The 20403-nt window shown below is 56.2% G+C and overlaps 1 protein-coding gene across 1 annotated transcript; it reads left to right on the forward strand.

Annotated features, from left to right (window-relative positions):
• The first annotated feature begins 10264 nt into the window (after positions 1-10264).
• On the forward strand, positions 10265-20138 carry LOC117436935 (hydrocephalus-inducing protein-like). Its single transcript, XM_034069014.1, has 16 exons — positions 10265-10337; positions 11187-11314; positions 11402-11593; positions 11989-12138; positions 12855-12959; positions 13352-13462; positions 13628-13786; positions 14355-14635; positions 14812-15031; positions 15776-15988; positions 17326-17489; positions 17746-17896; positions 18143-18373; positions 18990-19214; positions 19680-19831; positions 19925-20138. The coding sequence occupies exons 1-16, from the start codon at positions 10265-10267 to the stop codon at positions 20136-20138; spliced, it is 2769 nt and encodes a 922-aa protein (XP_033924905.1).
• The last annotated feature ends 265 nt before the right edge of the window (positions 20139-20403 follow it).

Raw genomic sequence — 20403 nt, forward strand, 5'->3', positions numbered from 1 at the left:
TGTAGCTTGGCCCCAAGCTGTGAGTGGAAACCTTTCCTAAATGGAGTGTTTCCTGTTACACGGTTTGCTTGTAGGGCTGAATCAAAGCAGGCTCCTACAGGAGTCTCTCCCCTGCCTGTCTGTGCAGGTATCAGCTCTCTTTGATTTCCATGAATTTCCATTCTTTCATGGAACAGTCCTTTTCCCATGGAGAGTCTTGCTGGTATCATGCATTCCCCCTGACATGTGTGGTATCTTTCTCCAACTGCAGTATTTTCCCCTCTTTTACACATGTAGAATGTGCAGATCCCCTGCCACTGACTTCCAGACCGTGTTTGTCTGTCGGATGGCCCTATAACTTGGAGCTTGGGACCAACCCCCTTCTTGCACTGCTCTTGAATGTTCTTGGGAGGGCCCCCCCAGAGGTGGGACCGTTGCTTGTCCCAGCTGCCTCTCTTGTTGGCACCAATTGCCTGTGGTTTGTGGGAGCACCTCTAGAAATCATCAATCCCTGGTGACAAGTGACTGGGAGGAAGTGATTGCTTGCAGAGGTTAGGAAGCTGGTGGAGGGACAGTGGTGTTGGAAGTGCTTTGTGGGCAGGATGGCTTTGCAGGGCTTGTGCAGCAGCTTTGCTAAGTGGAGCATCAGCTGCCTGTATTTCAGGTGTTGATGTCTGCAGAAGCTGCCTCAGGTCACTTCAGCATGTCTAGGGTTAAGTCCTGGCTGCAGATCAGACCAGGACAGAGGAGGCAGTGCTTTGGGACTTGCCATGTGAGGGGGAACATTTGGAGCAGCTTCCAGGCCCGTGGGGAAGGAGCTGTTGTGCAGCTCTGACTTTCCGAGCACATCTCATGTTGAATTTTAATTCCTTTCTGCAAATCCCTGTGAGATGTCAGCAGAAGCAGCTGTGATGGAAGCTCAGGTGGCTACCACAGGACACAGTCCTTGCTTTGTGCTGCATCCTCCCCACCACAGCTTAGCTGTAAGTCACCTTGCGACCTGTGGGAGCTGACTCCTTGGAAAGGGAAATGAGAGGCAAGGTGAGGGCAAGGATTTGTTACCATGGCACTGACCTTGACAAGCCACCATGCCCTGTGCTTGTCTGTCATTGACTCCTCAGTGCCATGTGCTAACTTTGAGCTGGTGGAGGCAGTCCTGCAGACATCCAGGTTATGAAAGTGCTGCTGTTGTTGATCCAGAGGCTGGGCCAGCAGGTAGCCTTGTTGTTTGTTCCTGCAAATGTCCACCTCAGCTGGGAGCCAAGCTGGTCCCCATCCAAACGAGAGGATCCTGCAGAGACCTTCAGGTTTTGGCAGAGGCCCCATTTCCCAGTGGGGGCTGAGAGTTGAGTCATTTGTGGAAAGAGGCAGATGTTGGCTTTGGCACTGCCTTTCTCCTGAGTGCCCCTGAACTAAGAGGATGTGCTGTGGATGTCATGACTGTGCTGCCTCTGCCAGCTCTGTCTTTGGGTATTGTTTGCTGTGAGCACTGGCTTGGTTTCCGTGGCTCACCTTCCACCTCTGCAAAGCAAAGCAAGTGGCTTGGGCAGCCTCAGCTGGTGGTGGGCAGCTTTTGAAGGCCAGCTTCTTCTTCGGCAGCCTGGGGGGGGTCTCACAGATTGTCACCATTTAGGGGCTGAGGAAGGAGCAATAGGATCTGTGTGTAATTAGCATTGGCTCTCGCCCAGGGATCACTTGTGTAGCTGTGAGTCGTGGTGTGCCATCCCCTCCTGGGTGCCATTGCTTTCTGGTGCAGCAAAGCCAGGGGTCCGAGAGCTGAGGGGTTTGTGCTTGTATCACCTGCAGCCACCGTCTGTGTTTTAGGGCACCTGCCGTCACAGCCTGAGCCTGCCGTGAAGCCAGGAGTGTTGCAGTGTCCTGTTGAGAGCACTGCAGAGCTTTATTGCTGTCCTGGGTAGCATCCGTGGTAGTTCTCTATACTCTGCTCAGCTGCCATCCTCTAGAGAACCTGCTCTCGTGGGCAGAGCGCTGGCTCCTGAGGTGTCCCGAGGCTCATCCGCATGTGTCACCAGTGTGCAAGGGTGGGGGATGAAGCACATCCTTTTATCCAGCAGTTCTTTTTGCTGGGGAGTAGCAGGCATGTGAAGAACCTCTTCAACAGCCTATTTTAATTTCCCGAGAGAAATAGTGTTCTGCTTTTGTGGTCTGCCCTAGAGCAGTAATGAAGGGAGAAGTGCCAAAGGGTTTCCCAGTATAGGTCCTGTCTTTCAAGATGTGGTTTGGCCATGGAATAGTAGGATAAAGTGTAACTGATGATGTCTCCTGGCCTTCCGTCATCGGAGGTAAACGCTCTGGCTTACAGCTTCCCTGCCGATCCAGGGAATGTCTCTGTGGAGAGACTGCCAAAAGTTTCCATGCCAATACACTGAATCCTGCTGGATGGTGATTTCCTGTCAGGAGCTCAAGAGACCTGAGCCTGTTAAGCGCTGGGTCAGTTCTCTTGGGATGGAGGATATGAATGCAAGGCTCCAGTGGGGGTGCTGTATCAGGATTGTTCCTGAGAGCTGTGCTGATCCCTAGAAAAGGAGAGGCTTTAGTGCTAGCCCATAAGCTTGTTCCTCAGGTGCCTTAGAGAAGTGTAATCTGGCTGTGCTTGGGACCCAGCAGCACCTTGGATGTATGGAGATGTGTCACTTGTGAGGATCGTGGTGCCTCACTGGATGGCTTTGTGGTGCTTGGTGGCCAGCAAGGCATCATCCCTGGCAAGGGGGTGTGTGTGCTGCACCCTCCTCTGATTAGCTTGTAAAGGAAGCAATGGCACGTTCCCAAAGCTCTAAGCTCCCTCCTGCACTAGTTAAAGAGTGTGTACAGAATGATGGCAGCAGTCAGTGTGGTCTCGGTATGGAGCAAATCATGCCCCCAGGGCCTTGGGCACTCGCAGTAACCCTGCTGGGCTCTCCTTTGCACTCCTCAGTGTTTGAGATGCACCTTTGCAGTGTTCTCCAGGTTCTTGCTGAAGCTGTACTTTTTGGTGCAGTGGCAGCTCAGCGTTGTGATGTTGAGTTTGGGTTATCTGGGGCCGGGATCAACTGCAGAGTCAGACAGATGCCTTGAGGCCCTGAGCCAGCTCCAGCTGCCCTGGCTAGAGGAATGGGGATGCAGGAATGGGAGGAGGCCGGGGCAGCAAGGGCTTTGTGTCATGGGCAGTGTCTCCTGTCCCACATGGGGACTTTGTGCAGGTTTTGAGAAGAATCCAAGTGACTTTACTCTTTCAGACTTTTGCAGTTACTGGCGGTTGGTGTTTGAAAGGGTTCTTCTCTGCCTGTCCTTGCCCGTGTTCTCCTGACTCAGAGCAGGTTGTGCATCAGGGAACTACTTGCAGCTGCAGGCCAATAACTTCCCATGTTGTAGCTCTTTAATTTTTGTGGGGCTGTCCTCTAAGCTGTCAGTGCTGTGTCAGTGGCAGAACCATAGCTAGTAAATATTGATGCTGCAGGAGTGCTGGAGGCTCCAGTCAGTTCAAGGCTCTTCTGGACAAATTCCTGAGAATAGCCAAGAGCAGAGTGGAATCAGAGCCTGGCTGTGCTGATAGAAAAATGACTCTGTTGTTTTTATCTGCTTCTGTCAACTCAATATTGAATTCCTGTAGAGCGTTATTACGGTTGCCAGAGGTGTAGCTACTTAAGTCAAGTGTATTTGTAATGCTAGGGGCTGAAGGGCTGTACGAGGTGCCTTTGCTTAAGGCAGTTGGAGGAATTGAGAGCCTATAGAAACCAGGGATGCCTGCTGAAATGTGTGACAAGGCTTCCTGGGCCTGAGCACCAGTGCCAGGATCCTGTGGGAGAGCAGCAGAGAGAGAAGACCCTGAGGAAGCAGCAGACAGTTGCAGAAACTGGTAGCGTGGCCCAGACTTAAATCCCTGAGGCAGAGCTCAGTCTCTTCTGAGGGTAACAAAAGCCCCTTCCGGGTGCCAGTAAAGGCGAGGGACTTTGGAAGGTGTTTCTGCAGCTGCTTCCAAGCTCTCCTCTAAATTCTGTTGACAAGTGTTGCTTGCTCCTTGCTCTTTGCTGATGCTCTAAATAAAGGCTTACAGGGCTGTAGTGGCAACAAGAATGTGCTGTTTGAAGATAAATGGTTTGCTGTCACTTCTGTTTCAGGAGGGAGATATCTTGCCAAATTCTTCACTTTGAAATCAATGTGATCTTTAAGCCCAAAGAAGCCAGAGTCTACCAAGAGGCAGCCTACTGTGACATCTCAGGTACAGCTCCTTCCTCCTGCTCCTGTTCCCACAGAGGAGGTACAAACACTCTTCCAGCCCACTGGGATCTCGTGTAGCTCTGGAGGGCTCAAGAGGACAGTGCTGGCACATGCTGCTGTCCCTGCAGTTCCCAGTGGTCTCCTGTCCGAGGCCAGGGCTCAGGATGCCTGGCTCTGGCTTCCTGACCTCAGAAGAGACAAAGCAGTGAAGGAATAAGCTTTCCTGGCACGGGTTTGCCAGCATTTGCAACACACACAGCTTTAATGAAGGAGCACCAGGAGCCTGTAGACCATTTACCTCCAAGATGAGTCTTGATTGCGTGGCTCTCTCCTCCTCCTGGTGCTGCTCGCCTTGTGTGCAGAGTAGAATGGGATGGCAGTGAGATCTCATCCAAAATTTGAGCCGGGATTCAGGCTTCAGTGGCTGAGAGCAGCTTTCAGACTGAAGATCTTGTGCTCTGTCATCTCTAGCAAATCTAAGGGAAAGAAGCCACCCTGGAGTTTGGCTGTAAGCCTTGAGGTGTCAGTTGCCTTTGCACCAAGGGATGTGTACGTTAGCAGTATATGTCTGACTTATATGATCTGCTCAGTGAGAGGACTGGTTTTCCAGGGCTTGAGGGATGAGACAAGGGGTGATGGGTTTGAGCTTAAACAGGGGAGATTTAGTTTAGATATCCAGAAGAAATTGTTTGCTGTGAGAGTGGTGAGGCACTGGAACAGGCTGCCCAAGGAAGTTGCTCCGTCCCTGGCAATGTTCAGGTTTCAGGCTGGATGGGACTTGGAGCAGCCTGGTCTAGTGGAAGGTGTCGCTGTCCATGGCAAGGGGCTGGAAGTGGATGATCTTGAGGTCCTTTCCAATGCAAACCATTCTGTGGTTCTCTGAGACACCATCCCAGGGGGTTGGTTAGAAATGAGAAACCAGCCCCAAGGCTGATCTCCTGAGGGACGAGATGGGTCCCGTATCTTCTCCTGGAGCATCTGGAGGTGGTTCCATGCAGGCCAGGGACCGGCAGCAGCACTGAGACAACCTGGAAGGTGCCGGGTAGCAGAAGGAATTGCGCTCACAGTGATTTCACTCCACAGGCTGTGAGACCAGGCTGCCCCTGTGCATCAGTGGGGAAGGCGTCGGGCCCCAGGTGGAACTCAGCTGCGACCAGCTGAGCGTCGGGAAGGTGTTTGTTGGCTCAAGCCACAGCTACAAGGTGAGCAGGACGGGTGGCAGGGCATGGGGTGGATCCGGATGGCTCGTGGGCAGCAGTGAGCCTGGTGGAGGTGTGGGATGGGTCTGAATCAAGTTGGTGGTGCTGAGCAGGTCCTTGCCACTGCAGGTCAAGTGGAGTGCTCTGTGTCAGGGGAATAAGGCCAGAGTGGCTCTGTTTGTGTGAAGTTATCCCTGCTTTGCATGAAAAAGCCCTGAGGCAGAACTTGTCCTGTTGTATTTGGCAGCAGCGCTCAGCATCTTCTGCCTTTTACAGATGTTAATTGCTAAAGTAGAAAAGAAGTGAGCCTTCAGTAAGTAAAGAGGATTCTTCATGTATTTCCATGTTGCTTTCTTGCTGCTGCTGCAGGTGCTCCTGCTCAACAGAGGAGTTCCTGAGGCTCCCTTCAGCATGGTGTATCCGGAGAGAGCTCTGGACTCCTGCTACGAGGTGGCTCTGCGTGGGGAGGCCTCAGGCATCAGCTACCTCCTGGACACCACTGAGATCGACTGTGGGCTGCAGGTACCGCACGCTGCTCTTGTCAGAGCTCCTTGTCTCCAGCCATGACCGGTGGGCTGCTGCCCCCCCGGGTCGAGGGCTCTCCCCCCTTCCCAGCTGCTCTGCTGGCTCTGTGGCTCGGAAGTCCAGCGTTTGGGTGATAGCTCCAAGCTGGTGTTTAATGGCCATCTCCAGCCCAGCCCAAAGTTGGGAATCCATCCTCTTGGAGGGAACTACCGCTGCCTCCTGGGACAGGCAGGATCCCAGTGTTGCTCTCCAGAGGGATGTGTCCCTCAGATGTCCATCCGCTGATGGGCTCCTAAAGCCAGAGGTGCAAGGAGGTGCTCTCTTTTAATGCTCCTGATTCATCGGCCAAGGAGGCAGCTGACTTGGGCTTCCAGTCACTGTAGCTGGATAGAATGTCCCAGAATAACCCTCACTGTACTTCTTTCCAGTTACAACCCCACAGCTGTTTCCAGCTATTGGCCGTGTGTGTGTTGCCCTGTTTGTCTCCTTTTTGGCTTGTATTTTGCCCACAAATACTTGTGTGCAGGTGCTTTTCTCCTGAAATGCCTCAGTGCCTCCTCCTGTGTTTCAGCTCGCTGTTGGGTGACACCTTCAAGTGCAGAGGGCTTGTGTCCCCTCCTTGGTTTCTTCCTGATCTTTCCATGGTTGTAATTGCACCTCTGCCACAAATACCTGTCCCTGTGTAGGGCTCAGAGGTACCCTGCAGTCGCGGGTTGTCCGGGTTAACCCAGAGAGCCCAGTGCCCATCTCTCCTGTGCGCTCCCTGCTTCTGGGCTGTGTTCCTTTGCTTTCGACCCAATGGAAGAGGAATGAAATTGTGAGCAGCAGACGTGTGCCTGTAACTTCCTGCTCTTCTGTCCTCTCCTCAGGTGTTTAACAAAGTCTCGGAAGCAGCAGTGACCCTGCAGAACAGTGGGAAGCTGGGATTTGCCTTTGTGGTGCTGAGCCCCGGCACAGGCACTGCAGCCAGCCCTCTGCCTGGCGTGCCCCTGGTCGTGCCCAGCATGGTGAGTAGCACAAGGGCTTCACCCGGCCTGTGTCAGGCTGCCCAGGAGAGAGTTTTGGGGGAAAATAGGGGGAATGAGCACACAGCCCCCGTCCAAAACCAGGCAGGAGAGACAGGGCTGTGAGCGATTGCTGCAGAGGCAGAGGAGATGCATCGAGCACAATCCTAATGGAGCCCCTGACTGGCCTTGGCCGCCGCTGGCTCTGCTGTCCTACAGCAACCAGCAGTGGGAGGCACGATGGTTGCGGGAGCTCTTTGGAGCTGAGTGCTGAGCTCTCTGGTTGTGCCATCACTGGAGCATCACTCCATCCCAGTTGTCATTCTGCCTGGGTGTCTTAGAGCTGGAGCAGTGTTCCTGCCTTGGTGCCCTTTTGCAATGGGAAGAGGAAGCAAAGGGCCAAGTGGCTTCCACCTTCCTCAGTGCTTGTCTGCCTGAGGGATGACACGCTGATGTCCTCTCCTGCAAGCTGCTGCCAGGAGCTGCTGGCCCTGCTGGAAGCGCAGGCCCTTCGGTGCTCTTCCAGAGCAGCTGGAGAAATAGCTTTGGTTTGTTGTGCCTGGCTCTGGCTAGCAGAGGGTAAACCCTGTCAGCAGAATAGCTGTGCTCATGCTGAGCAGAGGGCAGCCTTGCGAGGCCTCTGAAGGACATACTGCATCTTGGTGTAGGAGACTCGGGCGTTTGGGTACAAGAAAGCTGGAGGTGGTGATGTCTGATGTTTCCTTATGTATGAGAAGCTGTCTTGTTGTCTCAGCGTGTCTGTCGTGTGAGCCATCCCTCCACTGAGTCCTCTTTGGTACACAACCTCCCTCCCTCTTCTGTGCCCCGCAGGGTTACGTTGAACCTGGCAAGCAGCAAGTGCTGAAAGTCTATTACCTGCCAGGAGTGCCTGGAGTCTTCTGCAGGGCTTTCCAGATCCAAGTGGGTCACCTGGAGCCAGAAAAAGTCTGCCTGAAAGGAGAAGGGACCTTTCCCAGGATCCACTTGAACCTGCCCAGGAACATCAAAGGTGAGCACTGCCTGTCTGCTCGCCAGGAAGGTCACCTGGCTTTCCCCCATGCCATATGCCCACAGGGCAGCTCACGGGCACCTGTGCCAGGCCTGGAGGTTTCAGGGCTGTCAGGCAAACTCAGCCCTCTGGTTGCTTCCTTGGTCTCTGGCAGACGAGCCCGTGTGGCTTTGTCGCAGGAACCATCCTGCACAGCTTGCCAGCGTATGGCAGAGGTCTGGGAAGACGAGGGCTGGGCAGAAAAGTACAGGGAAGCTGCAAGAGAAGCTGGCAGGGATTTTGACAGGGTTGGGTTTGCATCACGTTGTGGGGCTGAGATGCTCCTGTGTGGCGAGAAAGACGGCTGGGGGTGAGAAGCAGCAGGATCGCCTTTTCCTCCCTTGCTGGAGCAGTTTGTGTCTGTCTGCATGTTGGGGGAATGGGGCTTCCCGTCTTCCATGGGATTTGTGCTGCCCCACTGCTATTGGTGGTGTTCTGTGCTTTCAGGCAACGCCAAATATGAGAAGATCCTCCAAAAGGCCCAAGAAAAGCTGGACAAAGGCAGCCAGAGAGACGAGGCCATTGCTCTGGGGGAGGCTGTGGCAGCCGAGCCCCGCATGGATGACTCGGGCACCATGGTGAGTAGAGCTGCTGCCCTGTCCCACACGTGCCACCCTCCTGCGTGTCACTGGAGCCCCTGCGCCCCACGGCCCTGTGCCCAGGGCTCTGCTGGCACTGGGTGCCTCCCTGCACAGCCCTGGCCACGGACTGTGTCAGCTCAGCGTGCCCCATGGGCTGCCCACCTCTGGGAGTTGTCCCTCCTGGAGATGCACCAGCTCCTGACTACCCCAGGAGATGCTAAGGGCTGTGCTCAAGCAGTTGGGTTTATGGTGCTCTGAAGGACATTCAGGTCGGTGCTGGGGGTTTTGTTGCTCACTGGCCAAGCCCTGCCAGCTTTACAGCGTGTAAAGCAGCAGCCTGAATGCACCCTGAGGCTGTGCTGTGTTCTGGATCTCCGAGAGGCTCCAGCTCTCTCATGGTTCCCTTTCCAGGAGAGCTTTTGTCCAAGCTGCTTTGGCACTAACTGGGGGCAGGGACATACTTGGAGCTTTGGAAGGTTTCTGGCTTGTCTGTCCATGTGTCCAGATCAGCTTTGATAACTGGGCAGGGAGAGACACTGGAGTTCATTTCTTTGGAGCTATGATCCTGCCTGAGAGAGCAGAAAGTGTCCCAGACACTGAGCAGTGAGACAGAATGACTCCATCGCCTCTCTCAACAAGAGCAGGGTGGGATCCTCCACCTGAGACAAGCTTGTGCCTTGGGAAGGACCTTTGCTAAGCAGCCCCTGTCTTTATTTTCCTCAGTGGGATGCTCAGCTGCAGATGCAGATGGAGGAGATGCTGATGGAGGAACATGCTGTGGAACAGCAGAAAGCTCTCAGCTCCCGTCCCCCGGAGGACACTGCCTTTCACCAGCGTGTACATCGGAGGCTTCTCAAGTTAGTAGGGAGTCCTGTATCCTGTGTGCAGGGGCCCCGAGGGTAACAGCCAGCAGTGCAGGCCTGCTCCTGAGAGCTCCTTGTGTCTCAGAGCTGGGAACAGCTGCGGACTTCAGAAGGGGCCTGATGCTGAGAGCTATGATGTGCTCCCTGTGGGCAGCTCGGTGTCCTCGCTTGCACAGTGCTCCCCTGAGCTCTGGAGGTGCTCCCCTCCCCACAGTTGCTGGGTTCTGTTCTCAGAGCTGAGGGGTGCAGACGAGCAAGCCCTTGCAGACAGCACAGGCACCAGCCCTGCTGACCAGCTCTGAAAGGGGCATCTCAAAGCCGGCGTCTTTGTGCCAAGAAACAGACCCCACTATGCAGGAAGAGCAGGGAATGGTCCAGATCCCTTATGCACTTTTCCAAGTGGGATTGCCTGCCAAAGGCCTCTGCAAGGAAATGCTATGACAAGGTCCTGAAGCAGTTTCAGGCTTGGGCTGGACACCAGCTTAGCAGTTTGATTGAGATCAGTGGAGATGCAGTGGACTTCTCTGCAATGGCTTTTTGCAGCATAGGAACTGTGTCCAGTACCCACTTTAAAGTCACTCGAAGATCCCATTGGTGGCTGATAAATCCTAGGCCCTGCACTCCCCATGACTTAGCCAAGTGTTATTACTGGGTACTCAGGCCTTGGGTTTCCTGGGCTTGGCTTGAGCTTTCAGAGCAGTGAATACAGAATTATCCACTCCATTTGCTTCTCCAGCCCACGCCATGCTGGGGTTTACAGAGTTTCCTTACTCCTCCTTTCAGAGCTGAGCTGCCCGAATACATCCTGGACCTTGGCTATGTCGTTCCCGGTGACATCCACACACACATGGTGAAGATCACCAACACCGGGCACTTCCCCGCATCTTTCCGTGTCGATGGATATGTCCTGTATAACACAGGTAACCCGTGGTGGAGAGGCTTCACAGGGGCTTGAAGGAGCTATCTCTGACACATCAGCTGAAGCCATTGGTCACGGGGAGATTTGAGTACTTCCTTGGACAGCTTTTTCCTCCTTAGTACCCCCGTGCTGGGTGCCCTGTTCAAGAGCCTGACTTCTGGCGAGCAGTGCCCAGAGACCTGCTCTGCCTGTGGCTGCCCTAAAATCTGATTGCAGGGGCCAGAAGGGCTGATCACCTTGATCGCCTCTCAGCATCTTCTGCTCTTGGCTCCCGTGAGCATCATCCCAGTTTCTTTGTGCACTCTGAGGGTTTATGTTGCAAACAGATGGACCCTCTGTGGTTCAGAAGTGCTTTGTTTAGAGTTCATAGTGCCAGAGCACTTCTGCTCAGCCTTTATTGACCGGCCTGTGGGATCCTCTGCTCTATGGAAACAGGCTTCCCAAAGAGGCCTTGAGGTAAGGCTGCAGCTCCAGCACATGGTGACTGCTGTCTTTGCGGGGTGGCCAGTCGTCTCTTCTAAGCCGCTGTCCAGGGAACACCCCAGCATTTAGTATCTTAGGTGGCAATTCTCCTTTGGAGAGGTCTATGCATCCTTCCCTGAGATGCTTGATGAAGGAATTGCTGGAGTTCCTCAAGCAATGTGATTTCTTTTTACTATGTAACCCCTGGATTCTGGTTGTGAAAGTCCTTTTGCTTTGGGCAGTGCCAGAGGGAGAAGAGCAGCTTCTCTGGAGATGCAAAGGGGTCTTTCCCAGAGCTGCCAGCCAGGACACCCCTGTGGCCTTACCGTGCTTCTGAGCCATTTCCTGTTGCTTGCATATCTCAGCTGCTTTATTTTGCTGTGTTCAGGCTTCAGTGTGTGCCTGGAGTGTGTGAAGCACCTGCCCTCCTGTGAGAGCAAGACATTTGAAGTGTGCTTCGACCCACAAAGTGCCAACGTGCCCCTGGGAAAAGTGGATGTGCTCCTGCCCATCAAGGTACTCCAGCTTCTGGGGCAGGCAGCAGGTTTGGCACAGCAGTGAGTATCGGGTGGGCTCTCAACCGGATGCTCTGTCCTTCTCTAGGTCAGAGGAGGCCCCACATTCCAGGTCCGCCTCCGTGCCATGGTGGCTGAGCCGTCCCTCTGCGTGTCCAGGGACAGGCTGGAGTTCTCTGCTGTCCAGTGTGGGCAGTGCCAGGAAGAAACCATCCAGCTCCACAACACGTTCCAGGTCCCCTGTAAATGGTCCATCAGCATGACTGATCCTGTTCAGGAGGTAAAGCACAGACAACGTGTAACACACAACTTCTCGGTTGGGTTCTCTTTGCCTTTCTTGCCTTTTGTGCCCCTCTGGCTGCCTGAGCACTTGGGCTGCAGCTCGCTTGAGGAAGCTTTTGAGGGTACAGAGCAAGGCTGGTTCACCTGGGCCTGTTCACTAGCTGATGCTTCACTTCTCTGCCGTCTTCACCCATTCCTCCTTCTCTGAGGACACTGCCTCCTCATCTGCCTGCCCTGCCAGCATGTTTGCCCTCCAGTTCTAGGCAGTGGTGGCCACGTCTGGGTGGGATGAAGGTGCTTCCTGCACCGTGCCAGCATCTCGGAGCACTGCAGGAACCGAAGGTCTGTCCTCACAGACCAAGGAGACCTCACGCCACTGGTTTCTGTGCGCAGGTGGACAAACATCTGCCAGGGAGCGAGCACCAGAAGCTGCTGGAGGAGATGAAGTCTGTGCCCTGTGGCTTTGAGGTGCTGCCCTCAGCTGGAAGCCTCGCTCCAGGACAGCAGTGCCACGTCCAAGTCCGTTTTTCACCCACGGAAGAGGTGAGATTGGTGGGTGTCATGCCAGGATGTCTGGCAGGGCAGTGTGGTAAGGGGAGGCCAGCCCAGGAAGCTGGGGATGAGCTCTGCCTCCACGTGGAGCTTCCTGCGCCTCAGTTTCCCCTGCACGTTCCCAAGCAGTTCGGGAGTCAGCTTAAATGATGGAGCATTCCCAAAGGCAGTTTGCATGTGGCCACCGTGACTTGGAAACTGGTAGCGTGTGACAGGATGGACACAAGTGCTTCCATGCCTGGGGACAGTCCCAGGGATCTCAATTGCTCGTGGAGATTTCAGCGTCTCGTGTCTGGCTTTGACCAGAGGCAAGCACTGAGCAGAGAAGATGATCCTTATTTGTGTCCAGTGAGAGCTCAGGTGTCTCTTGCACACAGCTGATGTTTGCCTGGTGCTGCAGTGCCAGGACTGTGTCTGAGAAAGCAGACCTTTCTCATGAGCGTTGCGCTCCCCCCGTGCCCAGGTGAAAACCTCTGAGAGCCCATTTTAGATCCACCTGGGAGCCAACTGTCCAGTTATGCTCCACAGCAGGACTCGCTGCAGTTCCTGAGAGCCATGCAGATGCTGTAGCCCCTGCTCTAAGTAAATACCTGTTTTGGGTTCAGCTTGGAGGTGCTGACAAGACCCCTGACCCTGGGCGATTGTTGACTTGGAGGTGCTGTCAGCTGGGGCTTCACGGAGGAGCTTTCTGTGCTGCTTCTTTGCAGAAGTGCTACCGGGGCGAGCTGCAGATCCAGATTTGCCAGAGCAGCCAACGCCTGCAGGTGCCGGTCTTGGGACGTGGTCTGGAGCCACGGCTGGAGTCCATCCCTGCAGAGCTGGAGCTGGGACCGCTGCTGCCCCAGAGCCATGGGGAAGAGGGGACAGTGGTGGTGAAGAAGCCCTGTGAGGTTTACTCAGTGCAGTTTGAGCAGCAGCACCTTGCTGAGGAGCAGGTGAGGGGGAAGGTCTGTGCACACTCTGTAGATTCCCAGCACTCCAGCATGGCCAGGCTTGTGCACGGAGACGGGGGCAGTGCGCAGGGCAAATCCTGGTGGCCTTCCAGGGTTAGCCAGCTCTGCTGGCAGGCTGCAGAGGGACTTGGATAATCCCTGCCCCTGGGGGGAAGGAATGTGGGAGGGGATGGCTCAGCTGGGGAGCCTGCTCACATGGTGAAGGTCAAGAAACTCATCCTGCCTATGGTTTCTCTTCCTTCTGTGCACAGCCCCTACAGACACCGAAAAATGACAACAGCCCCAACAGCTTGTTGCTGCCTCCGTGTGCCCCGGGAGAGAAACTGACTGATGAGGCCCAAGGAAGGGGCATAAAAATGAAGGTGAGATGAAATCTAAAGGCTAAAGCTCCAGGTGGCAACCGGCAGGGTTTTCTCATTTCCTCCTCTCTTCCCCAGCCTCCCATGGTTTGGGTTTCTGCCACGAGAGTGGCAGAAAGCCTTTTCTCCTTCTTTCCTTTGGCTTGATATCAATCCCTACCGCCTCAGGTTGACGTTGTGAATCCACCAGGAAAGGTGGTGAAGCTGGGAAACGTCTGCATTGGACAGACGGTGAAGAAGATGGTCACCGTAGCCAACAAGAGTGCAGCCCCTCTCACCTTTAAGCTGAGGGTCACGTCCACCGTGCCAGAGTTGCAGGAAGCTGGGGTAAGGCCCGTTCCTTCTCTGCAGAGCACTTTGGTGTGCCTGCAGGGAGCGCTGAGCTGCTGTGGGTGGGAGCTAGCAGGTAATGACTCAGGTGTGGGCTGCCCTGGCTGCCTGTGCCTGCCCTGTCCTCCCTGCTGGCACTGCTCTGGCAGCAGATGCCTGCAGTGCGAATGCTTCAGCTGAGCTGGGGCCAGGACTCCCCGAGAGCCAGAAGTGAGAAGGCAGCACAATTCCTCTAGCCTGTTTTAGACACATCCATCAGGATGCAGCCATGTGTTTTAGATCTGGAAAGGTGAGGGAGGTGAATCTTGAAAGAGGGAGAGTTGCAGCTCTGTTGGAACGTATGTGAAAGCTTTAGAAGACAGAGTTGACCTCACCGTGACCAGGTGGACACATGGTAGAAAACACCTTTGGTATTCCCTAGGAATGCCTAGGAGGGAATGAGTGGGACTGGGGCAGTGCTGGTGGGGACAGAAGAGGAATTGGAAGCCTCTTCCCTGAGTGTGGTGAGGGAGGCTCCACAGCTTGCTTGCCAGATGAAATAGTCTCCACTCGTTTCTTCGGGTAGGTTCTGTGCTTGAAGCCCAGCAAGGATCTAAAGCTGAAGGGCAGAGGAGACACCTGCAAAGTGGAGGTGACCTTCTCCCCGAAGCGCCGCATGCAGCCGTTCAGCGGGGAAGTGCTGCTGGAGTGCCGCGGGCTGGTGCGCTCCCTCTGTGTGGTGCGGGGCTCCTGCCAGGGCAGCCTCGTGAGCCTGGACCAGAACCAGCTCAGCTTTGGAGCCGTGGTGCAGCAGAGCTACACGTGCCGGCGCGTCGTCATGCGGAACGCGGGCGACACGAGAGTCAGGTAAAGCAGTAGGTCCTGCCCAGCCTGAAGCCTTATTGCCAGGTGGCTCAGGGTCAGGCCTGAGATGTGGTGGGAAAGCCCACAAGAGACTTGCAGCCTCACACTGAGGCTTACACTGCCTTCACAGCTCCCCGTGGCTAATCCTTCTTTCCTGTCCTTGTGCTTTCCTCGGCAAGGTTTATGTGGGACACGGACAGCTTCAAGCCAGACTTTTCCATCAGCCCCACAAAGGGTTACATCAGCCCAGGGATGGATGTCCCCTTGGTTGTGACCTTCCGCCCCTCGAAGCTGAGCCAGGCTGTCCAGTACGAGGGGCTGCGGTGCTTCATCCAGGGCAGTGAGGCGCTGCGGCTTACGCTGGCAGGATCCTGCGTGGAGGCCCCTGGCCCCAAAGAGGTAACGCAGCAGGGACAGGATGGGCCCCTGGACCCCAGCATCTGCACCACATCTCTCCCAGGGCAGGAACTGAAGGACACTTGTGAGCACAGACTCGCTGGTGCTGGGGTATCCCAGAGAGAAACTGCTGGGCAGGATTGCCAGAATTCCTGAGCCCTGTCATTGCCTTTCTCCCCTGTTCAAGGTGCTGCTCCTCCAGTGAGCAGCTCAGCTGTCCTGGCTCTGCACTGCAGCACCCGTGCCATGGGAACACCCTGCCGGGCTCTTCTGAGACCCTCCTCACAGAGCCACCTCACTGTATCCCAGCACTGCACCTGCAGCCACACTTCTCCCCCCTGCTGGGCCAGGGGAAGGCATTCAGCAGTAGGAAGGGGCAAGGCATCTTCATCCAGCCCCTGGGATGGGGCAGCCTGGGAGCTGTTGGCTCTTGCTCCCAAAGAGAGCGTGGAGCTCCTCTTCCTCCTGCCCACGAAGGAAGGGGCTGTGTGGCTGCAGATCTTGTCCTTGCACAGGAGTTTCCTTTCAGGACTCCCCGTTTCACCCAGCATGCGAAAGGCTTGTTCTGCTCCCTTCTTCAAGAGCAACCAGCTTGATTTACTCCAAAAGCTATGGCCAAAGCGTAATTTTTGCATGTGACAAGGAAAAGCTGCTCCCTGTGCTCCAGGTCCTGGTGCAGAGCCAGCGTGAGAAGAGTGGGAAGGGTTGTGGGTACGACCCAGCAGCCTCTGTGCTCCTCTGTTACAGACGCTGACTTTCATCTGCAATGTGCGTGAGAGGCAGAGCCAGACCATCCTCCTGTCCAACCCGAGCAGCGAGGCCTGGACCCTGCAGCCCATCATTGAGGGGAAATACTGGAAAGGGCCTGAATTGATCCATCTGGAGGCCAGGCAAAAAGAAAAGGTCTACCAGGTCACCTACAGACCCCTAACCATGAGCTCTGAGAACAAGAAGCACCAGGTACGTGAGCTGTGCCAGCGTGTGCTGACCCTCGTGGCATGACCCTTGTAGCTCACTCTGCTTTGGGCAGGAGGTTGGCCGAGATGACCTTCAGAGGTCCTGTCCAAGCTGAAGGTGTCCTGTGCCCTCTGTTGGAAGCTGGGTTTTGTGGTGGCTGGGGGCCAGGCACGGGCAAAGGGCAGATGGGAACTCGGGCCTGACCGCCAAACATGTTGGAGCAGCTGACCTAAAGAGCCAGGCTTTCTGAAGGCCAAGAAATGAAGTTTGTTCTGCGCAGCTCCTGGTGGCTGCTTGTGGCAGTCCAGGGGTCTCAGAGACCCCCACGCTCAGCGCACGGCTGCACAGGCTCTCCAAGCCCTGGGCACAACCACTTGTGCCTGTCCTTGTGCAGCTTGCAGGGAGCAAGAAGGGCAAAGCTGCCCTGCAGTTTCTCAGTGCCCTCCTGGCCGTGAACAGGCAAGTGGGAAACGAGAGAGATCTCTTGACAGTCATGCAGGAGTTGTGGGAGGAGCCCTTCCTGCAGGTCTCAGGCTGGGCACATGGGGGTGACTGGCCCCTCTGCAATGTTTTCTGTGCCACAAGGGGTCAGTTCAGAAGGGCTCTGGGGTGCTGGAGCTGCCGGGTCCTTGTCCCGCTCCAGCTGACCTTACAGTAGGCCAGAAATGAGGTCAGAGATTTCTGGTCTCCGTCTCCAGGATGCTCAGCAGATCTGTGCCCTTAGGGTTGCACGTGCTCAGCATGTCTTTAATGTAGAGCCTGCGTGAGGAGTCTTGCAGCTTTCAGCTGCTGTGGAGGCAGAGGAGATGGCAGAGGCAGGTGTCTGGGATCCACGGGCACCCAGAATGATCATGGATATGAGCTTTCCATGGCCCACGGCTGGTGGGCCCCTGTTGTGCCAGCTTAGAGGCTGGTGTCTGGGCAGTGCTGTTGGGGCTAAGGCCAGCAGGACTGAGGCAATGGAGCTCATGAGGGACAGGCACCCCCTGCCCAGGGCTGTCCCTGCATGAGCACAGGCTGGCAGGGACGTGCCCAGGTGAGTGTGGCCAGTAAGGGAGTGTTGGGATGTGCAGAGCAGCTCTGCTGCAGGGCCCGTGTCTCCTTGCTTTGCCCAGAGATGCTGCCTCTGTGTCCTGTAGCTGTGCCATGTGCTGTGGGCCATGCACCCACTCACAACCAGCTCTGAGCAGGTGCGATGCTGGTGCCTCCTCCTGCACGGGACAGGGCTGCAGGCAGAGCTCTGCCAGCTGGGCGTGCTGGAAGTTGCTGCAGTGAGAGCCTGAGGCATGGGGCTGGCCAGGGGTGCTCCAGAGCCGACTTGTCCTATTCGTTGTCTGTAGGGCTCCATCTTCTTCCCCCTGCCGGACGGGACAGGCTTACGCTACCACCTGGAAGGAACTGCTGAAGCCCCCAGGTGTTCAGGGGCCATTTCCCGGCAGGTTCCATGCAGGAAGTGCCACACGGAGCTCATCCCTGTGTCCAACTGGCTGCACAGACCACAGAGGTGAGTCCAGCCCAGGAAGTCTAGAAGTGCCTGGAAGCTCCTTCCTGAAAGCTTGTCCCTCTCCTTGGCCGTGTCTGGCCATACCCACGTTCTGCCTGTGCAGAGGCACCTGGAGGGCTTTCCTCCAAGGGGGATGAGAGCTGGTGCCCTGTGCCTGAGGCACTGAGGGTGAGAGGGGCTGTATTGTACCCCCACACAATGGGTATCCTATGGGAGTCCTTCGTGTTGACCTTCACTGTGTCCTTCTCACCCACAGGTTCCTGGTGGTTATTGACATGCTCAAACCAGAGAACCTGGAAAGCAGTTCTGTGCTGCAGGGGTGTTCCTACATGGACGTGCCAAGCTCTGCGAAGAAGGACTACCAGCTCACCTTCCTCTCCTACAAAGAAGGAGTCTTCAGGGCAAAGGTAAGTGAGGACACTGGTCTGCAGGGCCCTTCAAGGAGCTGTTGGCTCACCAAGAAGCTACATGCCTCTTCATACCTCCACGTGCACAGGTCCTATGAAATACCACACGTGCTTTCTGTGGTCTTGTGCTCTTCCTCGGTGGGTGCTCACAGCCATTCCTGGAAGCAGGGCGCTGAGCTCAGTGGGCTGTTTTGGGTCTGTTTTCATGTGTGGAATGAGCAGCCCTTCCCTTTCTGTCTGATTTAGGTGACCTTCCTCAATGAGACAACCGGAGAGTACTTGTTCCACATGGTGACTTTCAAGGTGGTGGCTTCAGGACCCATGGGCACTGTTCAAATGAGCACCGCTGTTTGGCAGAGAGTGTCCTCCAGCGTCAAGGTGGACAACCCTCTGCCTGTCCCGGTGACGTTTGACATCAACTGCAAAGTGCCCGACGTCAGCGTTCCCCAGCACTTTACTGTCCCTGCACAGTCGAAGGTAGGGGCAAAGCTCCTCCGGCTCCCTCTACTCTCCCTGCTCCTGGCTGCAGGGGATGCTCTTGAAGGGTGATGCCTGAAAGGAGCCATGTGGGGCTTCCTTCCGTGGTGGCAGCTCCCTGCCGATGATCTAGAGAGGGAGCAGTGTGCGAGAATATCCCCAGTGGGCATCATCCTGTGCTGGTGGAGCCTGCCCTGCTGCCCCCTGGAACACGCTGCAAGTGGGCCTCACGTGGCAGGTCCTTGTGCCACGTGCCCCTCATTTAGTGTGGTGCTTCCAGCTGTGAGTGGCTGCAGGACAAGCCTCAGCCCATGGCCAGGTTGTCTGCAGCCTGGATTGACAGGAAGTGGTGTGTGCCCTGGGGGAGCACAGGGGCTTTTTATGGTGGGAAGCTTCTGGCATCGTGCTGGAGGGCTCTGAGCTGTTGGGATCTGTCCCTAAGTGAACCGTCCCCCAGAAGGAGCAAGGCTGTGCCCGAGAGAGGAGAGTCAGAGCGGGGAAGGCAGCCCAGCCTTCTGGAACTGCCTGAGCACAGCAGGGACCAGCTGCCCCTTGTCAGGCACACGTGTTCCCTGCCTCTGCCTAACACAGTGGCTTTTTCCTTCCTTCCTCCCAGGCGGATCTTGTCTTGGAGTATCAGCCCCTGCAAACGGGTGAGAGCAGCGGGCAGCTGGTGCTCCAGAGCAGCGACTTGGGCTCTCTGTTTTACACGCTGCAGCTGAAAGCCACCTGGAGCAGGCCAGAGAAGCCCGTGTATTTCCGCACCAGGCTGGGCTCCCGTCAGACCATCACCACCAAAATACGGCATTTTGCCCAGCAGAAGACCGAGTACCTTGTACAGGTGAGCGCGGCTGCCGGGGCTCTGGCTGGGAGGCAGCTCCTCTGGCCAGCACCAGCCCTCTCCACCAAGGGCTCCAAGTGCCTCTGGCTTGGCGTGGCAGAGCCAGGGTGGCCATGTGAGCCCAGGGGTCTTCCCACTGGTGTGGGCTTGTCACCAGCTGCACTGTCCTCCCTTGCGGGCCCGTGTCTGCTGCCCTGGTTGGAGCTGCTTTTGCAGGCACCACGGTGCCTGGGCTTGCTTCCCCCTTGCAGCCCAGGTCTGGCAGTCGGGCGTCTTGGGGCTTGGGTGCAGGGTTGTCCCTGCTGGGCACGTTTGCACAGTTCTCGTGCCCATTCCCCGCAGGCACTCACCAGGAGTGTGGTGTGGGTGGGCCAGGCCAGGGCCAGGGGACCATCGTGTTCTTCCCGAGGTGCTGGCTCTGCTGTTGTGACCCACCCCCCATGGTCTCTTGTCTCCCCTGCACAGACCGACTGTGCCGACTTCCAGACGGCAAAATCCATCAGTGCGGCACCCGCCAGTGCTGGGGGCTCGGACCTGAGCGTGGAAGTGACCTTTGAGCCCTGCCACCTGGGCGAAGCCAAGGCCACGCTGCAGCTCAACTCTGCATTGGGTGGGCAGTACTGCATCCCACTCATCGGCCTTGCGCTGCCCCCTGAAGCCCAGGGCCCCTTCCTCATCCCAGCCGGCGGCACCACCTCCATCTCCTTCAGGAACGTCTTCCGGAAGGCCACGGCGTTCCAATACGCAGTGAAGCACCCGGGCTTCACCGTCAGGGCCCCCGAGGTGCTGCGCGCCAAGAGCAGCACCACCATCACCGTCTCCTTCGCGGGCGGCCCGGCTCCTGTCACCAGCAGGCTGGTGGTCTCCTGCCCTGGGGGCTCCTGGATCTACCACCTCCGGGGCCTGCCCTCCCCCCGCAAGTGAGCAGCTGCCCCCGGCCCTTCCTGCCATGTTCGTGCTCTCTGGAGCAAATAAATGTCATTTAACATCCTCCCACACGACGTCCTTGTCTCTAAATGGGAGAGACGTGAATTTGCTGGATGGACACCCGGTGGACAAGGAATTGGCTGGATGACTGCACGCAGAGAGCTGCGGTCAGTGGCTCTATGTCCAACTGGAGACCAGTGAGGAATGGTGTCTCTCAGGGGTCGGTGTTGGGGCAGACCCTGTTCAACATCTTTGTCGGTGA

Source organism: Melopsittacus undulatus, chromosome 13 (genome assembly GCF_012275295.1).
Source record: "Melopsittacus undulatus isolate bMelUnd1 chromosome 13, bMelUnd1.mat.Z, whole genome shotgun sequence".
Lineage (NCBI taxonomy): Eukaryota > Metazoa > Chordata > Aves > Psittaciformes > Psittaculidae > Melopsittacus > Melopsittacus undulatus.

Bases quoted from the DNA above. Each gene is read 5' to 3' on its own strand.
- LOC117436935 (XM_034069014.1), top strand. From the start codon at position 10,265: ATGGTGAAGATCACCAACACCGGGCACTTCCCCGCATCTTTCCGTGTC. The intron at 11,315-11,401 runs GTACTCCAGCTT...GTCCTTCTCTAG, and splicing joins ATGTGCTCCTGCCCATCAAG to GTCAGAGGAGGCCCCACATT. The intron at 18,374-18,989 runs GTAGGGGCAAAG...CCTTCCTCCCAG, and splicing joins CTGTCCCTGCACAGTCGAAG to GCGGATCTTGTCTTGGAGTA.